General features: G+C 35.7%; 1 protein-coding gene across 1 annotated transcript; it reads right to left on the reverse strand.

Annotated features, from left to right (window-relative positions):
* Positions 1-2,564: 2,564 nt before the first annotated feature.
* Positions 2,565-19,749, reverse strand: LOC125683011 (uncharacterized). The gene is made up of 8 exons (XM_048923671.2): positions 19,614-19,749; positions 15,600-15,836; positions 14,443-14,673; positions 12,206-12,274; positions 9,568-9,768; positions 5,145-5,363; positions 3,101-3,283; positions 2,565-3,024 (listed from the first exon to the last, which is right to left on the reverse strand). The coding sequence occupies exons 1-8, from the start codon at positions 19,669-19,671 to the stop codon at positions 2,732-2,734; spliced, it is 1,491 nt and encodes a 496-aa protein (XP_048779628.2). The 5' UTR covers positions 19,672-19,749; the 3' UTR covers positions 2,565-2,731.
* Between the last annotated feature and the right edge of the window lie 684 nt (positions 19,750-20,433).

Here is a 20,433-nt window from a genome sequence, read left to right on the forward strand (position 1 = left end):
AAGACGATATTGTCACTGAGGAACTCCAGCATATCTTTTATTTCAACTTTAGAGTACTTCTGCGTGGAATCAGAGTGGTGTTTAACAAAGTAATATTTGGATGAATGATATTTCCTTTTTCGCTCACCTGAGCTGAAAGCTCAAGTGAGCTATTCTGATCGCCTGTTAACCGTCGTCTGTCCGTCCGTCCGTAAGTTTGTAAACTTTTTACATTTTCGACTTCTTCTCCAGAACCAGTGAGCCAATTTCAACCAAAACTTGGCCAAAGCATCTTTGGGTGAAGGGCTTTCAAGTTTGTTCAAATGAAGGGCCATGTCCCATTCAAAGGGGAGATAATCACAAAAATGCAAAAATAGGGTGGAGTCATTTAAAAATCTTCTTCTCAAGAACCACCGAGTCAGAAAAGGTGAGATTTACATCAAAGCTTCCTGACATAATGCAGATTCAAGTTTGTTCAAATCATGTCCCCCGGGGGTTGGATGCGGCCACAATAGGGGATCAAAGTTTTACTTGCAAATATATAGGGAAAATCTTTAAAAATCTTCTTCTTAAGAACCACTGAGCCAGAAAAGCTGATATTGACATGAAAGCTTTCTGACATAGTGCAGATTTTAGTTTGTTCAAATCATGGCCCCGGGGTTGGATTGGGCCACAACAGGGGATCAAAGATTTACATACAAATATATAGGAAAATCTTTAAAAATCTTTTTCTCAAGAACCATTGGACCAAAGAAGTTGACATTTACATGAAATCTTTCTGACATAATGTAGATTCAAGTTTGCAAAAAAGGTGGCCTCCAGGGATAGGTTGAGGCCATATTAGGGACTAAGATTCTACATGCAAATGTATATGGAAAGTCTTCAGATATGGGCCAAGGTGACTCAGGTGAGCAATGTGGCCCATGGGCCTCTTGTTCCATTTTTGTTGAAGAAGCAACGGTCTATTTCCAACCTAATCCACATACGAAAGCTTTCCGTCCTGTTAATGATAACTGTCTCAGACCTGTGTTTTGCTTTGTTTAACGTATGCATTTAATAAATTATGACATTGAGTATAACATATGCATATTGCATGTAGTTGAGGATAACATTGAAAATATTAACCCCGAGAAAAACATTGTCAACCGAGGCCTAGCAGAAGTTGACGATGGTTTCTCGAGGGTTGAAAATTTTCAGTGTTGCCTTCAACTACATGCAATATTTGTTTCATATACTGAATGTTATATAAATAGCAAAACAGAAAAACTTACGTCTGTTGCCACTTGATCAATCACTATCATGCGATGTTTTGTATATCAATGCACGTATTCGCGTTTATTAATGATAACTAATGATTAATGACAAGTTTATGATATCACCCGTTGTTAAGTAATGTTACCCGTTGCTAGATACCATCAGCCTTATCCGTATGAGTTGTATCTCGTTCAATTTTAACCCCTTTTCTCGCATAATTTGTCAAAATTCTGAGTCTACCCATTGTACGCTTTCATTCACTAGATATGCTGCATTGTTAAGTGTCTGCGCGCATGCGTCTGCAGACCGAAAGGAGGAGTCTCAATGTAATTTTTCAGGGTCGTCAAAAAGTATTAATTTTTACGTTTAAACGATAATTTTCAACATTAAAAATGTGTTATTTTTGCAAAGTTTATATTTCTATGCAACAAAATTTGAGAAAGTTCTTCGAAAATTGTAATTTTATTATTTCCCCCCGCAAAACCAGCTGTAGTGTCTCTTTAAATTTTCCTGTAATCGAAAATGAGGTCTATCGAAAATTTATGAATATAGATAATCAATGAATATAGATAATAATCATAGTTATAAGATTGATCACTGTTCGTTATCTTCACTTTTCATAATGCAAAAAATTACCAAAGAGCAACTCAGATTGTCTTGGCTCTTTAGCATATGGAAAATCGTTTTGTTTTTCTTTTCTTTTTTTTTAATTTTTTTTTGTTTGTAAACAATCTGTATATATCATAATATATGTTCAATATATGCATACCAAGGATCATGTAGGAATACAGACAAGTTTTTTTATAGAGAGGAAGAGAAAGAGAGAGAGAGAGTTGTTTTTATTTTCTTATTTTAGTTGGGTTTTGTTGTTGTTGTTGTAGTAGTAAACACTAGCTACATATTTATGAAATAACAAATATGAGTTACCGGTCTCGTTTTTCAAGAGTTTGGCCGAGTTACTTATGTGATAGAGCATCCTTACACGGTCGAAATAATAAAATGTTTAATTTACACCCTTACATACATGCATGTTTAACGTTAATAAATGTCGATATATCCGAATTAATTAAGATGACACAGACAGCTTTCCATTGCTGAAATAAATCTCACAACTTTGCACTTATAAATGTATCCCTTATGGCCAGTCATATTTTAGGTAAGTTACAGGTTTTTCTTCATGGTTCACAGAGTAGTTTCATTATTTATTGGTAAAATATCCTTGGTCAGTTTGAGATTCAAGCTGACTTTGTGATATTGAGTTGAACTTCACATCTAGATATGTAAAGGACTGAATACATGGAGTGTTAGCATGAATTATCATTTTAAGATAATTTTTTTGATGAATTTATTGATTCATTCATATTTTCCTGTTACAGAACAATAATGAACGTCTAACAGCAAAGTGCATGTCTAAATCATGTATAGATTGTGAATTTTTAAAGCAATTAAATTATTACGTACAGAGGACGTTGTACGTAAGTTGATAAATCACCTTTCTTTAACGTGTACGAGAGGCGTAAGGTCCAAATCGGACTTGTCTGTACATCAATGGGAGGTCACTACAAACGATGATTACCAACACAGCCGTAGTAATTCCTATTCCAGTGATGAAACCAAGATATTTCGAAGACTTCCTTTCGTCTTTTGCGCAGGTCTTCGCTCTCACGGTTGCGGAGAGGTCTTTTCGGTGGACTTTCAATTCATTGTTCAGTTTATTTATTTTCTTTCGAAGGACCTCTGTGTCTGTGATGAAATATTGGGTCTTTACTCTATCACATGGACATTTACAACCTGAAATATGAAAGAGAATTATTATACAATATACCAACATACGATGTGGATTTCAGCTTTTTCACAACGTACTTACGTCTACAGACAGGTTTTTCTCCTGACCAATCACCACTACCGTTACAAACTCTGGTGAGATTGCCATGGACGTGACGATGATGTTCTCTGCATGTGTATGACACACTATAGTCCTCAAAATATATCGGAGATCTTGACTGATGGATAGTAGTGCTATTGTCATGATCTGGCTGCTGACAAGTGACTGTGGATATTCAATTAATTCTGTTGTACACTATTGCTTGTACATGTATTGTAAAACCTATAATTTTCCATATTCTTTAATAATATGAATTTTCATTGTAATAGATATGAAAAATATCATACAATTGTATCGTCTCTGTCTCTGCACAAGTATAATGTATTGTTGATGATATTACTCTGTATGGTTCAAAGTATATGATAAGGTTTGTGCCCCCCTTCTCTTTTAAAGAAGATGAACATATTCTTTTGCACCTGTCGATCGGTAAACCACATGTCGGCTCAATATTTAAAAAACATTCACTTGATCGTAAGCATATTTCATTTGTGGATTGGTTATGAGTAGAAGATGACCCATTTTGATTTAAAGGTCAAAGGTCACTGATTGCAGTGCAGCACTTGTAAAATTAGTGTCCGCTCAATATTTTTGATAACCCTTTGTTTGATAGTAATGATACATGTATTTCATACATGGGTTGGACATTGGTAGTAGACGATCCCTATTGATTTTTAGGTCAAAAGGTCAAAAGTCACCGGGTGCAATACAATACTTTGTACAATCGGTGTTCGCCCAATATCTTGAAAACTCTTTGATAGTGATGATATTCCGTACATGGGTTGGGCATTGTATAAGATGACCCCTATCGATTTTCTGGTCGATGGTCACAGAATGCAATGCATTAGTCTGTATAATTGGTGTCCGCCCAATATTTTGAGAACTCTTTCTTTGATAATGATGATATTTCATACATGAGTTAATCATTGGTAGTAGATGACCCCCATTTATTTTCAGGTAAAATGTCACCGGTTGTAATGCAGTACTTTGTACAATTGGTGTTTGTTCGGTATCTTAAGCACTTGATAATCCTTTGTTTGATAGTAATATTTCATACAAAGGTGGTCATTGGTAGAAGTTGACCCCCATTGATTTTTAAGGTCAAAAGGTCAAACGTCACTAGGTGCAATGTAGTACTCTATACAATTGGTCTTCCCAATATCTTGATAATCTATTGCTCAGTTGTTATATTTCATATGTGGGTTAATTATGAATATTAGATGGCTCCTAATGATTTTCAGTGTCAGAAGGTCAAAAGTCAGCAGGTGAAATGCAGTACAGTAAACAATTGGTATCTGCTCAATATCTTGCGAAGACCTTTCTTGATAATGATGCTATTTCATGCATGGGTTGGACGCTGGTATTAAAGAGCTCTGATGATTTTCAGTTTGAAAGATCACCAAGTGCAGTGAGGTACTCCATGCATTTGATGTCAGCAAGAAGGGTAACTATGCAATTGATGTATGCTTGACCTTCAAAGAAGAGGGGAATATTCCACTTTTAACAATTCATCATACTTTGACGAAATATGATAAAGAAGCAACACAATGACAGCTTACTCGTGCCCGTACATGTAATGGCCATGGCGCGTTCTTGCTTTGACTGTGGTAGTGTAAACATTTTTACGAGTACAGATGACACAACTGAGGGGACATATATGTTTTACAAACATTTAGTGGTAATGGCGATCGCGTCAAACAAAATTTGTTGAACGTAGGCAGTGAATGTTCCATTGCCATGCGCTCCGTACTGAAAGCAAGTAACAGGTATTTCGGTTATGACCTTTAACACGGAGGACCCATCTTACTGTAACCGTTGGCATAATAAAGAAACCTCATTGCTCCGACCTAGTGTCACATAACCCACAGCTAATGACGTTGAAGAACCCTCATTACTCCGACTCAGTGTCACCTCCCCCCAGCTAGTGACGTTTCTATTTGAAGGAATATTTCTCAAACTGGACGTTAAACAACATACAATAAAAATGACTATTAAAGAATTGGCATTAATCAGATAAAAAATATCTTACCATTGCACACTGGATCTTCCCCCGACCACTGGTCGTGCTCCTGACACTGACGCGTGAGATTTCCGCTGGTTAGGATGTGGCGTCCTTTACAGTCGTAAACACGTGACTTTAGGAATGCAGTAAATGAATCGCTGACTGCTGGTTGGTATTCAATTCCCAAGCCTTCTACCACAGTACGGTTAAGATGAGAGTTTGTGTAGTTTTCATTTGAACATTTATCTGTAGAGAATGTAACACTTCGACACAAAAAATTTCTTACTGTATGAAACATCTGTTAGTTATCCTTCCTCGTGTACTAGAGGTATTACGAAATTTCATCTATATGTATGGTGAAAACAATATGTGCCCTTGTGCGATATAAAATGTATAGATACTCCTACCATAAAACTTGAAAATTGAAAATGCAAATTTAAAATAATCTTCAATTCAGGGAAATTCTACATTACGTATCAGTCAATATAAGAATCATTCATATATACGAATATTTTTTTCTCAAATGCTCAAGTATTACTGATTTTACTCTGATTTGTAGCATTGTTCTTCTGCAACCTTTATTTCAAAGAGGTCACGAGGTATACAATACATTTATTTAAGAATGCTTCTAGAGAAAACAAATAATTGACCGAACAGTTAAGAAAGATTTCGATATCAAAATCACTTAATAGCTTAAATTTTGAATACATATGTATTATTGCATCATGGTATCTACATGAGGTATTTTCTGTTTACTTCTGGTACATACCATATGCTCAATTACTGTACATTTCATACATTGTGTACCTGAGACTACAGTCTCATCCGAAGGACTTTTCCTCATAGATACGATGCAGATGTGAACAATGTCAGTATGAACCTTGATAAATATAGTACGTCTATTTTAACAACAGGGAATTCAGACAGAAAAGAAAGTAGAATGTCAATTTCAATCAATTCAAAAATAGTTTCAGTTTCGAAAATACTTGAGGTCATAAACTGCGACGCTTCACGCCGGAACATTTTTCATAAAGAATGCTTGCGTAAAGCGATGCAGTTCATGCCCTCGTGTTTTTTTTTAATGAAATTGATTTCTCGACATTATGCAGAGAGAGAGAGAGAGAGAGAGAGAGAGAGAGAGAGAGAGAGAAATAAAGAGGGGGGTCAAACCGGATTTTCAATAAAGAACATTTCTGGTTCTGATTGAAAATTGTCTGATTTTCTAATATAACCGTGCCAAAAAAAACCACCCCAGTGTTTTATGTTGTATACCGACTGCACACTGTCTGATTTAACATACCCTGACAATAGAACATCAGTGTTTTATGTTGTCTAGTAATATTGTCTGATTTTACATACCATGACAATAGAACATCAATGTTTTATGTTGTCTAGGAATATTGTCTGATTTTACTTACCCTGGCAATAGAACATCCGTGTTTTATGTTGTATAGTAATATAATCTGATTTTACATACCATGATAATAGAACATCAATGTTTTATGTTGTCTAGGAATATTATCTGACTTTACCTACCCTGGCAATAGTGTTTTATGTTGTATAGTTACTAAACATTGTCTGATGTACCTACTCTGACAATAGAACCCGCATTTTATGTTGTATAGACTAAAGACTGTCTGATTTAACATACCCTGGCAATAGAATATCCGTGTTTTATGTTCTATAGTAATATAATCTGATTTTACCTACCCTGACAATAAAACATCCGTGTTTTATGTTCTATAGTTACTAAACATTGTCTGATTTTACCTACCCTGACAATAGAGCATCAGTGTTTTATGTTGTATAGTTACTAAACATTGTCTGATTTTACCTACCCTGACAAAAGAACATAAGTGTTTTATGTGGTATAGTAATATTGTCTGATTTTACATACCCTGTCAATAGAACATCATTGTTTTATGTTGTATAGTGATTAAACATTGTCTGATTTTAACTTCCCTGTCAATAGAACATCATTGTTTTATGTTTTATAGTGATTAAACATTGTCTGATTTTAACTTCCCTGTCAATAGAACATCAGTGTTTTATGTTGTATAGTGCCTAAACATTGTCTGATTTTACCTACCCTGGCAATAGAACATTAGTGTTTTATGTTTTATAGTTACTAAACATTGTCTGATTTTACATACCCTGTCAATAAAACACCAGTGTTTTATGTTGTATGCAAGGTGAAGATAACGAACAGTGATCAGTCTCATAACTCCTATAAGCAATACAAAATAGATAGTTGGGCAAACACGGACAAGATGGAGTGGTCCGGTGCATTAAAATGCTTGTAAAGAAGTTGGTTACAACCATTATTAATTTGAAATCTGTGCCCCGATATTCTTTTATTAGGTGAACCCTTGGTTTGTCCCACATAAATTAAGCCACACAGGTTACACTCAATGGTGTAGACAACGTTAGAAGATTTACAAGTCAGATAATCAAAAGTTTTGTACAGAAACTAGGTCCAGTTAGATTACTAGTAAATGAATTTTTAGTGATCAGTATATCACAGGTTTTGCAATTTTTTGCAGAAGATTTTGAGGTTGAACACATGGGGTCTGAAAAGGAATTATAAAAAATATCTCTTAAAGGAACATAACAGTCTTTAATTTGGGTATAAGAATTTTGGTTTCTGTACCAAAGCTGACAATCTGACGATTGTACATAAGACAAATCTTTGATATCTCGAAGGATAATCCTAGAGACACCAACCGATCTGTAGGAGCCTGTGTCCCTTATAGACTCCACAGAGTGACACCTTTTTATACTGGGCGACGTGTCAGCCAGTATTGTTTCGTTATTGTGTATATTCATGAAGGAACATATATCGAGCGACAAGTATCCTCGGGGACAGACTGTCCACCAGCAGAGATACAAACTCGGTGGTTAAATGCAAGGTGAAGATAACGAACAGTGATCAAACTCATAACTCCTATAAGCAATACAAAATTGATAGTTGGGCAAACACAGACCCCTGGACACAACAGAGGTGGGATCAGGTGCCTAGGAAGAGTAAGCATCCCCTGTCGACAAGTCACACTCGCCGTGAGCCCTATATCCCGATCAGGTAAACGGAGTTATCCGCAGTCAAAATCAGTGTGCCAAGAATGGCTTAACAATCGGTATGAAACACGTCAGACAGCATTTGACCCAATGAGTGGTTGTATTGACGAACTAGATCGTTATAGCGACCATAGATTTTGCAAAATGCTGACTTCAATCGAGACTGTTGAAACCCCTGTACCATCAACTTGTTTGTCAGTAGCTTACCTTGATTTAAAAACTGACTATACGCAGAACAAGCTCTTGCATATCGAATCAGTTTAGATATATAAACACCATATGCAGGTGATAATAGAATATTGCTACATAAATATGGGAAGTTGACGATGGAGAAGCTGAAATTATCCCGTTTGTCATACAGTTGAGCTGTCAGTTTGCCGTTAATGTCTACTTTCAATAAAAATATCTAAGTATGAAGCAGAAGTGGACGACTCTGTGGAGTCCTTTATTTCGAGCTCACAGGGATATATCAAATCGACATATGAATGAAAGCTATTATTGTTAATAGACAAAACGTCATCGATATGTATAGTTACTGAACATTGTCTGATTTTACCTACCCTGTCAATAGAACGTGAGTGTTTTATGTTGTATAGTAATATTGTCTGATTTTACCTACCCTGACAATAGAGCATCAGTGTTTTATGTTGTATAGTTACTAAACATTGTCTGATTTTACCTACCCTGACAATAGAGCATCAGTGTCTTATGTTGTATATTTACTAAACATTGTCTGATTTCCATACCCTGTCAATAGAATATCCGTGTTTTATGTTGTATAGTAATATTGTCTGATTTTACCTACCCTGACAATAGAACATCAGTGTTTTATGTTGTATAGTTACTAAACATTGTCTGATTTTACCTACCCTGACAATAAAACATCCGTGTTTTATGTTGTATAGTTACTAAACATTGTCTGATTTTACCTACCCTGACAATAGAGCATCAGTGTTTTATGTTGTATAGTTACTAAACATTGTCTGATTTTACCTACCCTGACAATAGAGCATCAGTGTTTTATGTTGTATAGTTACTAAACATTGTCTGATTTTACCTACCCTTACAATAAAACATCCGTGTTTTATGTTGTATAGTTACTAAACATTGTCTGATTTTACCTACCCTGACAATAAAACATCCGTGTTTTATGTTGTATAGTTACTAAACATTGTCTGATTTTACCTACCCTGGCAATAGAGCATCAGTGTTTTATGTTGTATAGTTACTAAACATTGTCTGATTTTACCTACCCTGACAATAGAGCATCAGTGTTTTATGTTGTATAGTTACTAAACATTGTCTGATTTCCATACCCTGTCAATAGAACATCAGTGTTTTATGTTGTATAGTAACATTGTCTGATTTTACTTACCCTGGCAATAGAACATCAGTGTTTTATTTTGTATATGGGAGCTGCTATTGAATGAACAATGTTGTTTTCCATCACACGCTTCTAGTATTCGTAAAAATTCATCAACATGAAAATCCGACATATTCATGATGGACAAGTAGTAGTCATCACAAGTGAGTGAAAGCGATCCTGTTGGAAATACCACATTGGTTTGCCAAAGATCTATCAAATATAGAATTTCAAAATAATTGATCATTTCCCTTAGCTTCAAATTTAGAACATACCTTTATTTCATTGTGAAATTATATTTTTTTTTATATTTTTACATATACATTTGTGAGAAATACACAATCGAAATTCTAAGTAATGCAGTAATAAAAAGTATTTCAAAGGTAAATGACCCATTGACTGCATTGCTCACCTAAGTATATTCCAATGGGAATGGAAATTTCAAACCCCTATCCTGAACACACACTGACATCTTCTACGACCAACTTAACACTACATGACGATGCTTATATATCAATCAGGTTCGCAATATACCCTTCAGGTTCGCAATATATCCATACTTTATTTCAATGAGCTACTAAATGCAGTGTAAAGTTTAATTCAATTAGATAGTAAACATCTGGTTTTTAGACATCAGTCAGATCTACAGTCTTGAAGTTTTATTCCCCACTTGCCTCAGCAACATCTTTGGTGTCTTCCTTATAAATCATTAGGTATTGTATGAAAAGTGAAGATAACGAACAGTGTTTTCCAAAACTCATCCACGATAAAAAGAAAGGTAAATATAACAAACAGTGATCAATCTCATAACTCCTATAAGCAATACAAAATAGATAGTTGAGCAAGCATGGACCCCTGGACGAACTGTTATTTCGTTTTCTTAGAGTCATCGATTCATGTATCTAAATGCAAACAAATTATGAGGAAAAATTTATGTGTGGAAACATGCCTATACCATCACGATGAACACAGAAATTGACATCTTAGAAAAGAATGTAAACAGTTTTGATATAACATCTGGCATTAACATTTGAAATAGAATCATTCAAAAGTCTATCCACCATCACAAACGAATTTGTTCCATCTAAAATGAGCAACAGTCGATTTAACCAGCAATGCACAAACAGACAGATTTTAAAAAACTCGGTCGACTAAAATGCTTCACGAAGGTAGTTGAGAAATAATCATCAAAGGGAAAGAGACGATACCAACTGTTTAAGAAGGCAACGAGAACATGCTGTTAGAAAGACTATAATGATTACATATGAGCAGGTGCCTAGGAGGAGTTACACCAATTGTTTTTAAAGGATACTAAGAATTTGCAGCTAATAACAGACCAGTGTCCTTAACATCTGGTTTTGCAAAGTCATGGAGTACATCATTTGCAGTAGCATCATGCAACAATGTGATCGACTGAACGTCCTGACAGATGTGTGCTATGACTTCGGGAAGAAGATATCCTGTGAAACTCCACTAATCAGTACTCTCCAGGATTTTGCTAGAAGTGCAGACAACAAGAGACAAACAGATGGAATGATGCTATACTGCTAGAGTTTTCAAAGGCCTTCCTTAGGGTAGTCAGTAAAGAATGTCTGCATAATCCCATCATTATGGCATCAGAGGAAACACCCATACCTAGATATTTGACTTCAGGAATGAAAAGGAACATAGAGTTGTACTAGAAGGTAGCGCTTCGAAATCAGCATCATTTAAATCAGAAGTGTCACATGGCAGTGTCTTACGACCTCTCTTATCCTTATTATTGATGAACGCTTTACCAGAGTATCTGTCGAAATCATCAAAAGTGAGACTCTTTGCTGGTAATTACAGCCTCTATTCGGAAATAACATCACCTTCGAATGCAAGCAAAGTTCAAGGTTCATTACAACAATGGAAGAAGGATTAGCTCATCGAATTTTACTCACACAAGTAAGATATTCTACATATCACCAGTAGACGATCTCCATATAGAGTCCCGTATACTATACATAACCACCAATTAAAAGGAAGGAAAATAGCAAATCCATCAGAAACTATCTTGGAACCACCATGTAGGACAAGTCTGCCATAAAGCTAATTCCACCTGAGCATTTTTGCAGAATAATATTTCCAAATGAACACCAAGACCCTGAATTGCACTACTTTAGAGCGACCTATCATGGCGTATAGAGAGGAAATACAAGCGACATAAAACATGTTAAAGACACCCAACAGTAGTGGGGGAGATGATGTATAGGATTGTGAACACCCTAGTGGTCCTGTCACCATCATGTCGTATACCCACTGCTGCCAACATTAAGGTACACACAAAGAGATTTCCTTAAATCATAAGAGAGAAACCTCGGCATACCAAAACTCCCCTTTATTGTCTCAATACGTGCATGGAACTCCCAGTCATATATGACACAAGGAATTTCTTCGTGTGTTCCTTAATGTTCGCAGTCATAACCTGTGACGCTCTCTCTTTCACGAACGAACGAATGAAGGATCGAGTTATCCAGCAATTCAATCGGATACAAAGGAAAGCTTTCACTCGAATGAAGTCCATATATACAATATTCTCTTTTAACCTACACTTGTGGAATCTACCAACACCTGCACCAGTTTGAAACAGTACGACAATACCCCCACAGACGTTATCAAGACTCACCAGGACCCTGTCCACCTATTGTTGTATTTGCGCAGGCGCATGATTCATTGACGTCTCCCTCAACACAGCCTGGAAAATACAGGCATGCATTCAAATGAACATCAATTTCAATAAGTCCTTACCTTTCCTGTGAACCTATGTCATTGAAACGGGTATGACATGTGATTTTTATATCTCTATTAAAGGGATGATGTCCAATGCCGTGTGAACAACACAGTTTGTATTGGGGTTTTTTGCTACTTCTTTTGCTCTGAATTTACATAACTTAGAAATGTAGGGAGTCTACAGATTTATAACATTTTATCATTTTTTTCAATAACTTAGACACCTGAACGAAAAATCATTATAATTGCATTTATTATTTTCTGATTTTTTTCCCTTAAATTTCTTTCAAAGTTAAAATGGTTGATAAAAGTACATGAAGCAATCATTGCAAAACAATTTCGCTGGTTATGATTTTTCTGCAAAGCTAGCTACCTTCATTACCCGATAAAACAACAAAAAGCATTTTAATGTTTAAATGTAAGCACTTTTTTGTATTCATTTTTAGAATATGAATTTGTTTTGAACGGAAAAACTATCATAAACGTGATTCTGTGTTTAATGCCATATCCTAAGCATCCGTGATTTTTATTTCAAATGTTGGGCACTTGGCAAAGGAACAGTCGCTACTTATGTTAAACGTCTTAGGTTTAAGGCGGCCTCGGGACCAAGAATCAAACCCAGAACCTCCCAGCTGTGAAGCATCGCCCTAACCACTAAGGCTACCACGACCGGTACAGTACCCGGTACACTCGTGTACATTGACAATATTCGAACAGCTGTAGCTCTTTTCTTTACTTTCATTAGTTGCAGTTTCGTTCCATTTATTCCGTAGGTATGCCTTTTGGAATAATTCATACGCAAATCGTTCCTACACAATTATTAATTTTGATATTTCATCCCAACTATATGAGTTCCATCGGACCGAATGTAATTTTTCAACATCATCCTTCAGAATACTCATCCTTTTAAAAAATACGATGTTCAATGAATTCTTTAATATTTTAGCAATATTACAAATGTAGGGTAGGCAAATAGCCAGGAGATTGATCATGCAACATTCTGACAACCATCGTGGGATTGTCGTATAAAAACCCAAGACAATTGCAGAAAGAATGCATGGTGGTGTACCATTTAAAGTAGGATAATCGCAGAACTGTCGTCTATGTTGAAAATCATAACGATTTGCGAGTAAAATTACCCCAAAACTTTGCTAGGTTGGTTGGTTTGTCGTAAAAAAGACATAGGAAGCTTTGAGGCATCGTGCGGCAGATATACGAAAGTGTCCTGCCTACGACGCTGAAAAGCAAATAACATCATTTTCCATCACTAAACACCTGAATTCGTACAATATTTTCACAACTGTCCTAAGAACGTTTGTCATAAACATTAAACGCAAGCGACACTGAATCGTAGTGTCCATATACCTATGAAAGACCACGACTACGGGTAAGACGCACGTACTAACATAATTGATAAAGTTAAGACGAATTTGGTCCAGACAATTTTGAAAGAACCATTGGGATAATGATCGGAAATATAAACTATCATCAAATGCTGTCTGATGAAATGTAAAGATAACGAACAGTGAACAATCTCATAACTCCTATATGTTAGACCATTGTTTACATACTGATTTTGACTACGGATTGCTTCCTTTACCTGATCAAGATATAGGGTTCACGACAGGTATGATCGGTCAACAGGGGATGCTTACACCTCCTAAGCATAAATTCCACCTCTGGTATGTCCAGGGGTCCGTGTTTGCCCTATCCTTTATAGAAGTTTTGAGATGGATCACTGTTCGTTATCTTCACTTCATCATAGGGCGTTTTTACAATGTATAGCAATTACGAATACACAAAATTTATCAATTTCACGAAACTTTAAAATCATGGAAGATATTCAAATTGACCACTTTGCTAAATTAAATTTGAGTAGAAACACAAAATGTATGTACGAAGACGTAGCTCTGGGGTTTTGCTAGAATAAGATGGAGTCATGGGGAAAAGTCACCATAGATACGGGTAGACCTGCACAGCAATAAGACTTATACAATGTTAATTATTTTACAATGAAAAGTATTCAGAAAAAAGACGACTAATTATATATGGAAAGGACGGTTATTTGTTTATGGCCTGCTCTCCAATCCTAATTTGACTCAATGAAATATATATAAAATAGAAGACGATTACCGTAAATTTCCACCTCACATGGCTCAATGATGGGGGGGTCGGTGGTGTTAGAGTTGGAATGGTTGATGTAGAGATAGACCTGAACACCACTGTGCCCCCCAGGGAATATGATGGTGTTCTGTTGGCTTGGACTTGGTTCCTCGTCATGGTACACAGGGTCAAGATGGATCAAGTCACTAGCGTTCACTGTCTGATTTGTTATGAAGAGGTAATAACCAGCATGGCGGACAACTATAAAAGACATGAGTGAAAGGTTTAGCGCATATTCAGCTACAGTAAGTGACACAGTCAGTGCAAAAACGATAGATTGGAGAATCTACGAAATTATGATAAAACACCTAAAAACCCAATCGTATTTTCCTATGTTAATGTAGCATTACATAGTGACCAATTTGGATTTGTTTGTTTTCTTGAAAATTTGACATGTCTACTAATTTGAAAAGAGCCAAAATAGTTCCTCGTTCTATCAATTCTTTATTACAAAACATTTTCAGCTGGTTTGGATTCATGCAAAACCACCTCTGAAGTTCAACTTGCGGATTGTATAGTTCAGATTCGGTTTTTAAACACTACATGTGTATATGTTTTACCAAACACTTAATTTCCCGGAATCCTTATTCATTAATGAATATTCATTCTTTAATGAATATTATTCTGGTCATTGAAAATGTTTTCTTTTTCAAATCAGTGTATAGAAAGTCCTTAAATACCATAAAACATAGAAAATTCCAATCGTATTTTCGTATGTAAATTTACATAGTGATCAATTCTGATATGTTTTCTTGAAAAATTGACAGGTTTACTAATCTGAAGAGACAAACATGCTCCTCGCTCTCTCCTCTTCATTACAAAAACATTCGATTAATGCAAAGGCACTTCTGAAGGTAAATTCGCGGGTTGTATAGTCCAAATTCGGTTTTTAAAAACTACATATTTAGATATTTTACCAAACATTTAAGATTTGTATTCTTGATTTGTTTTAGTTATATTCAAGCAAGCACATTACCTGCACTTGCATAAAAATCCTCATCCATTAATAAATATCCTTGAATGAATATTATCCTGGTTGTTGAATAAGTTTCTAATCAGTGAATAAAAGGTCCATAAATGCTTAAAACATTTAACAAAGTTCTTTTTCACTTGCAGAATATACTTACAATCTTCCCTGAAGACAAGGTTAATCTGAAAGATTTTTGAGATACACCGAAAAGTCACTTCCCACCAAGCAGAAGTGTTGGTATGTTCATCGTTTGAGCTGAAACAATCGTCCGAATGGATGTAATATGATTCATCCAAGGCTTTATCTGGTGTAAGTGGGTTTGAGTTTTGATAGGTATATCTCGAGGATGCTGTGGTTGTCTTCCTATACGACCTCCCCAAGTTACAGACTTCACCTGATGTTGAATGAAAACACGATATTTTTCCAAATTAAACATTTGACCTGACGTAGAAAGAAAACAAGCTAAATCCGATTTCACTTGTAAAACTGAAATATACAACTGGAAAAAATAGCCAGCTTTTCTTCTCTTAGTCTAAGTGTGATGATTAATTCAAACTTGATAAGATGACAATGCTCATGTTTGACGTTATTTTTAATGCTATCACTTTAATACCGCTAAAACACAACGTGTAAAAGTATTTATTAGGGGAATCCACCTTTCTATGGAAAGTCCTATTGATTTTCCTGCTGGCAAAAAATAATTGTCTTAAGACTTATCTAAAAATTTTATAGTTCATGGTTTAGTACTTCTTGAGAAACGATCGCACATCACTCTGTGTTATTGAACTTTGATCCCTTACGGAAAACTCCCAAAGAATACAGAGAATTACATTGCATGTTTTGACAGATGTGCAGCTCCGATCATGGGCACCGTCATCTTTAACGTATATAAATTGACACAAGTGTTATAGGAGAACATCGCTGACAGAAATCTTACAGTGTGTATTTGATTGGCTTAACGAAAGGTCATGCGGATATGACCCTCTATTGGGTTACTTCATATCCTTTTTAGCGATCTACGTGAGCCGATCAAAAGATCTGATTTTAATATTTGTGTCGCAACTGAGTCTATACAGAACACTCTGTACAGTACCAACACAATGTGGTCTGGCTAGAAACACTGGCCTTGGTCGAAGTGGTTGATTATCAAAATGAGGCACAACACTTTTGTGCATTAAGGTTGCCCCTAACTGTGATAAGATCCAGCTTACAGACATTGAAAACATAATCCCACACCATAACTAACCCCCCTACAAACGGCATCGTTTATACAATATTTCGTTCAGCATATATATGCAGTTCTAGGTTGCCTCCAAACAGGTATTCGCACCTGTGATATGTATCAAAAAGCAACTCTCGTCCGACCAATGGACCAAGAGGTTAGGTTCCAATGTTGGCGAGCTTGACACCATTGCGTACCTCCTGCATTGTGGTCAGTCGTAAGCACCCCCTATTAAACAATCAAACCCGCCATGAGTCCTATATCTCGATCAAGTAAATTGAGTAACTCATAGTCAAATTAGTATGCAAAAACGGCCTAAAAATTCCTATGGAACATGCCAGTCAGCATTTGACTTCTTTGTTAATTAGAACGTTATAACGACCTAAGAATTTGCGAAATGCTGACTTTAAACAGGACTATGAAAACCCCAGCTGCACCATCAACTTATTTCTCAGTAGCCTGCCTCTATCTAAAAACTGATATGTAGAACATGATCTTGCGCATCGAATCAGTTGAGAGACATATACACCATATGCAGTTGATCATGGAATATTGCTACATAAATAAGGTAAGTTGATCGTGGAAAAGCTCAAGTCATGCCGTTCGTCATAAAGTTAAGTTGTTAGTTTGTCATTAACATCTGTGTTCCTTAAAATATCTAAGTAAACAGATGTGGAAGACTGTAGTGTCTTTTATTTCGAGTTCACTAGTATATATCGAATCGACATGTGAATGAAAATGAGTATTGCTAATAAATAAAACGTCATTGATGTATCTAAATGTCGAGTCAAAGGCCGTAGCAAGAGCTATTTTTCTTCTCATGTAGAAGCTTTTGAATAAATTATGCCTCGTAAGAGTATGAAATTTTTTTAGTCAATAAAGAAGGACAATTCGTGCCCATGAGAATTCCAACACATTGTTGGAAGATCTTAGATTCAAAGACTACATAGAAGATTGTCAATTAGGAACTCCAGCATCTTTTTAATTTCAACCTTACAGTACTGTGCGTAGAATCAGAATTGTGTTTACGAAGTTAATTTTTAGATGACTGATCACAAGATATTAAGATTTCCGTGTTCCAGTTTTATTGAAGAAGCATCTGTCTATGACGTCAAAAAGTATGGCCTTTACTTTATTGTGAGTATTAATCGTGTAATGTTTTGAAAAGTCATACAGTTTGATGTTATTTATTTGGGAAAGGTGTCTTAATGACACACCTGCTTCACTCATTCCAGTAATCTGCTATCGGATAGCATTTCAGATTTGTGGAGAATCCATAATTTCAATGTGCAAGAAAACTAAACACAATTTGTGAAACTGTACAGGTACAGGTTGAATAAAGAGCTAAAGCACTGTGTATAAAACTCTTTTGGAAGTGAGTACAATAATCGCACTGTCAATTCTCGGCCAACAGAGTTGACAATAGATAATCGAAATTATTTGAGTTTATATAAAATAGTCCGTATTAATTTTGATACACCCTGTAGGTCGGGTCTACGTGACTTTAGTGGCTACATGGTACAAGTTAATTTGAATGCACTACGTCACACTCGGTACTCCCTGTGATCGAACCCATTCATTACACTTTTTCCATCCGAAGCACCCACCCACCCTCCCCCATTTTCAATTTGTATATACATGTTGTTTCCTCTTGGTTCTGCTGTTTCCTTCTCTTTCACAGGTTCGCAACAGATGAAGACTCCCAACAGATTACCTTGATGCAGTAAATGGTGAAGCCTGGACCACACCCAGTGTAACTGCATTGCCATTCGGGATGGAGTGCCTTGATACAAACTTTTTAAATGTTATCGTGAATTTTTAATTTTAAGTCAAATTGTTGATATTTGAGTCTAATTAATTAGACTGTCGCTTCTAAAACAGGGGACAATTTTCAGTACTAAAAGTCGCAGAAGTTAAAACAATTAAACTGATAGTGGGGCAACCAACGGGGACAGTTGGGGCCACATCCACCTCATGTCAGTGAGGGAATGCTACAGTCTGATGCATGTTAGGGGTTTATGTCCAACATGAAAATCTACATACCAGGTAGCACTGCAGGAGAATTAGAAGGGCGGGTCTCGCTTACCTCCTTAGAACTCTGTCGTCCGTTCAGGTCTGAGCACTGAATGTTTTACTCGCCCCCCCCCCCCCCAGTGTATCCCTTACAAGTTAAGTTAAACTGGCTCACTGGGTGACTCCCCATTTACCCAACAAAATTTTTCACATGCGGCTGATATTGTCCATTTTAGTATATCCCGAATGTACCATTGCTGTTATATGAATAAATTGGCAAACGTTGCTTGTGTCTTTTATTCACTGTAATGAATCATGGACATGTTATTATAGCCGGGTTTTTGGATTTTATCTATCAGGCGGATTCTTTAATTACTTGAATACAGGTAAATTATAAGCAGAGGTACAAACTGAAGTAACTTTGGTGTTCATTATTTCCACAATGTTATAAAGTCACTGAATTCTGACACTTTGAAAAGCTTTGGTTTTATCTCGTAAATAGCTTGCAATTCAAAGCAAAAGAACTAGGTTGTTTAGGGCCAAAATCTGCCTGTTCGCAAAATGGATAATGCTCCTTAAAATTCTTTCATATGGTATATGTTTTCGTAAAATGAAAATCATATGTTGGTATGATATGTATAAATAATATAGATGTAAATTCAGCATAGCTCATGATAACGTTGCACCATTTTGACGTTACTTTGACGTTAAGTAATGATAAAAAGAATCTGTCTTATTCCGCTACATCTTTTCAGTTTTATCTAATAAATGTACACTATGATTTGTATTTGAAAAGTTTAATTATCTCTTTCCAAACTGTATATTAATTGCTGATTTGATTAAATGTTGCAAATAATGTTAAGAGACAAAAACATTATCAGTCCATGAAAGAGCATTTGAAAAAAGAATCACTATATGAGAAACTTGAATACTCACATTTAAGTTGGTAAGTCAGCAGAACCCCAATGACAAGATATGCTATACTTCGCTCCATTCGATGAGATTGTGGTTATTTACTTTTTAAGTCACAATTCAAACATTCCAGTCCTACTGGCAGACGTGATTGCATATCCACTTGCGAAATCTGAATGACGTTTGTTAAAATCAAAATGATTTAAACCACCAGGTCGATGATATTAAAAATACATGTGTCTGTAATATTAAAAATTCGTGCGTCTGTAATATTTGAATTACATGTGATGTATCATTTCTGTCTACTAATACATATTTTGAAATGAAAAAAAGATTACTATATATGTACAAAACTGAATAGGTTCCAAGTAAACAGTATCTGACAATGTCAAAATATTACTTCAGTATTGATTCAATATTTTCTTTGAAATATGAACAGACTTCGACATTGTACTATCATACCTACTCATGTTAGCCATTGGATGACCCAGTTCTTCAAGTCATTGGACATACTTTAACTACCGAACCCCGTAAGGTTCCATGAAGATTTTTTTTAAATTATTCTTTGAATTCAGAACTTCAACCACGATCATCCCTCTTTTAGAAATATCTCTCTGAAGCAAATGCATAATTCTACAATATTGGTAAAACTTTCAAATTTTAATTCACATGAAAGTTTTTTTCTTCAAAGAAATGTTTGCTGAAACGAACCAACATTGTTCAAACCACAATACAAGTGAATACTAGTAGTTCTGTTTGACACAATCTACGATGAAAATTAATGACAAATTAAGATAAGTGTTCCTTAGAGTTTCTTCCTGTCGAGGAGCTTAATGATTTTCAT

This window comes from Ostrea edulis, chromosome 6 (genome assembly GCF_947568905.1).
Source record: "Ostrea edulis chromosome 6, xbOstEdul1.1, whole genome shotgun sequence".
In the NCBI taxonomy this organism is placed as follows: Eukaryota; Metazoa; Mollusca; class Bivalvia; order Ostreida; family Ostreidae; genus Ostrea; species Ostrea edulis.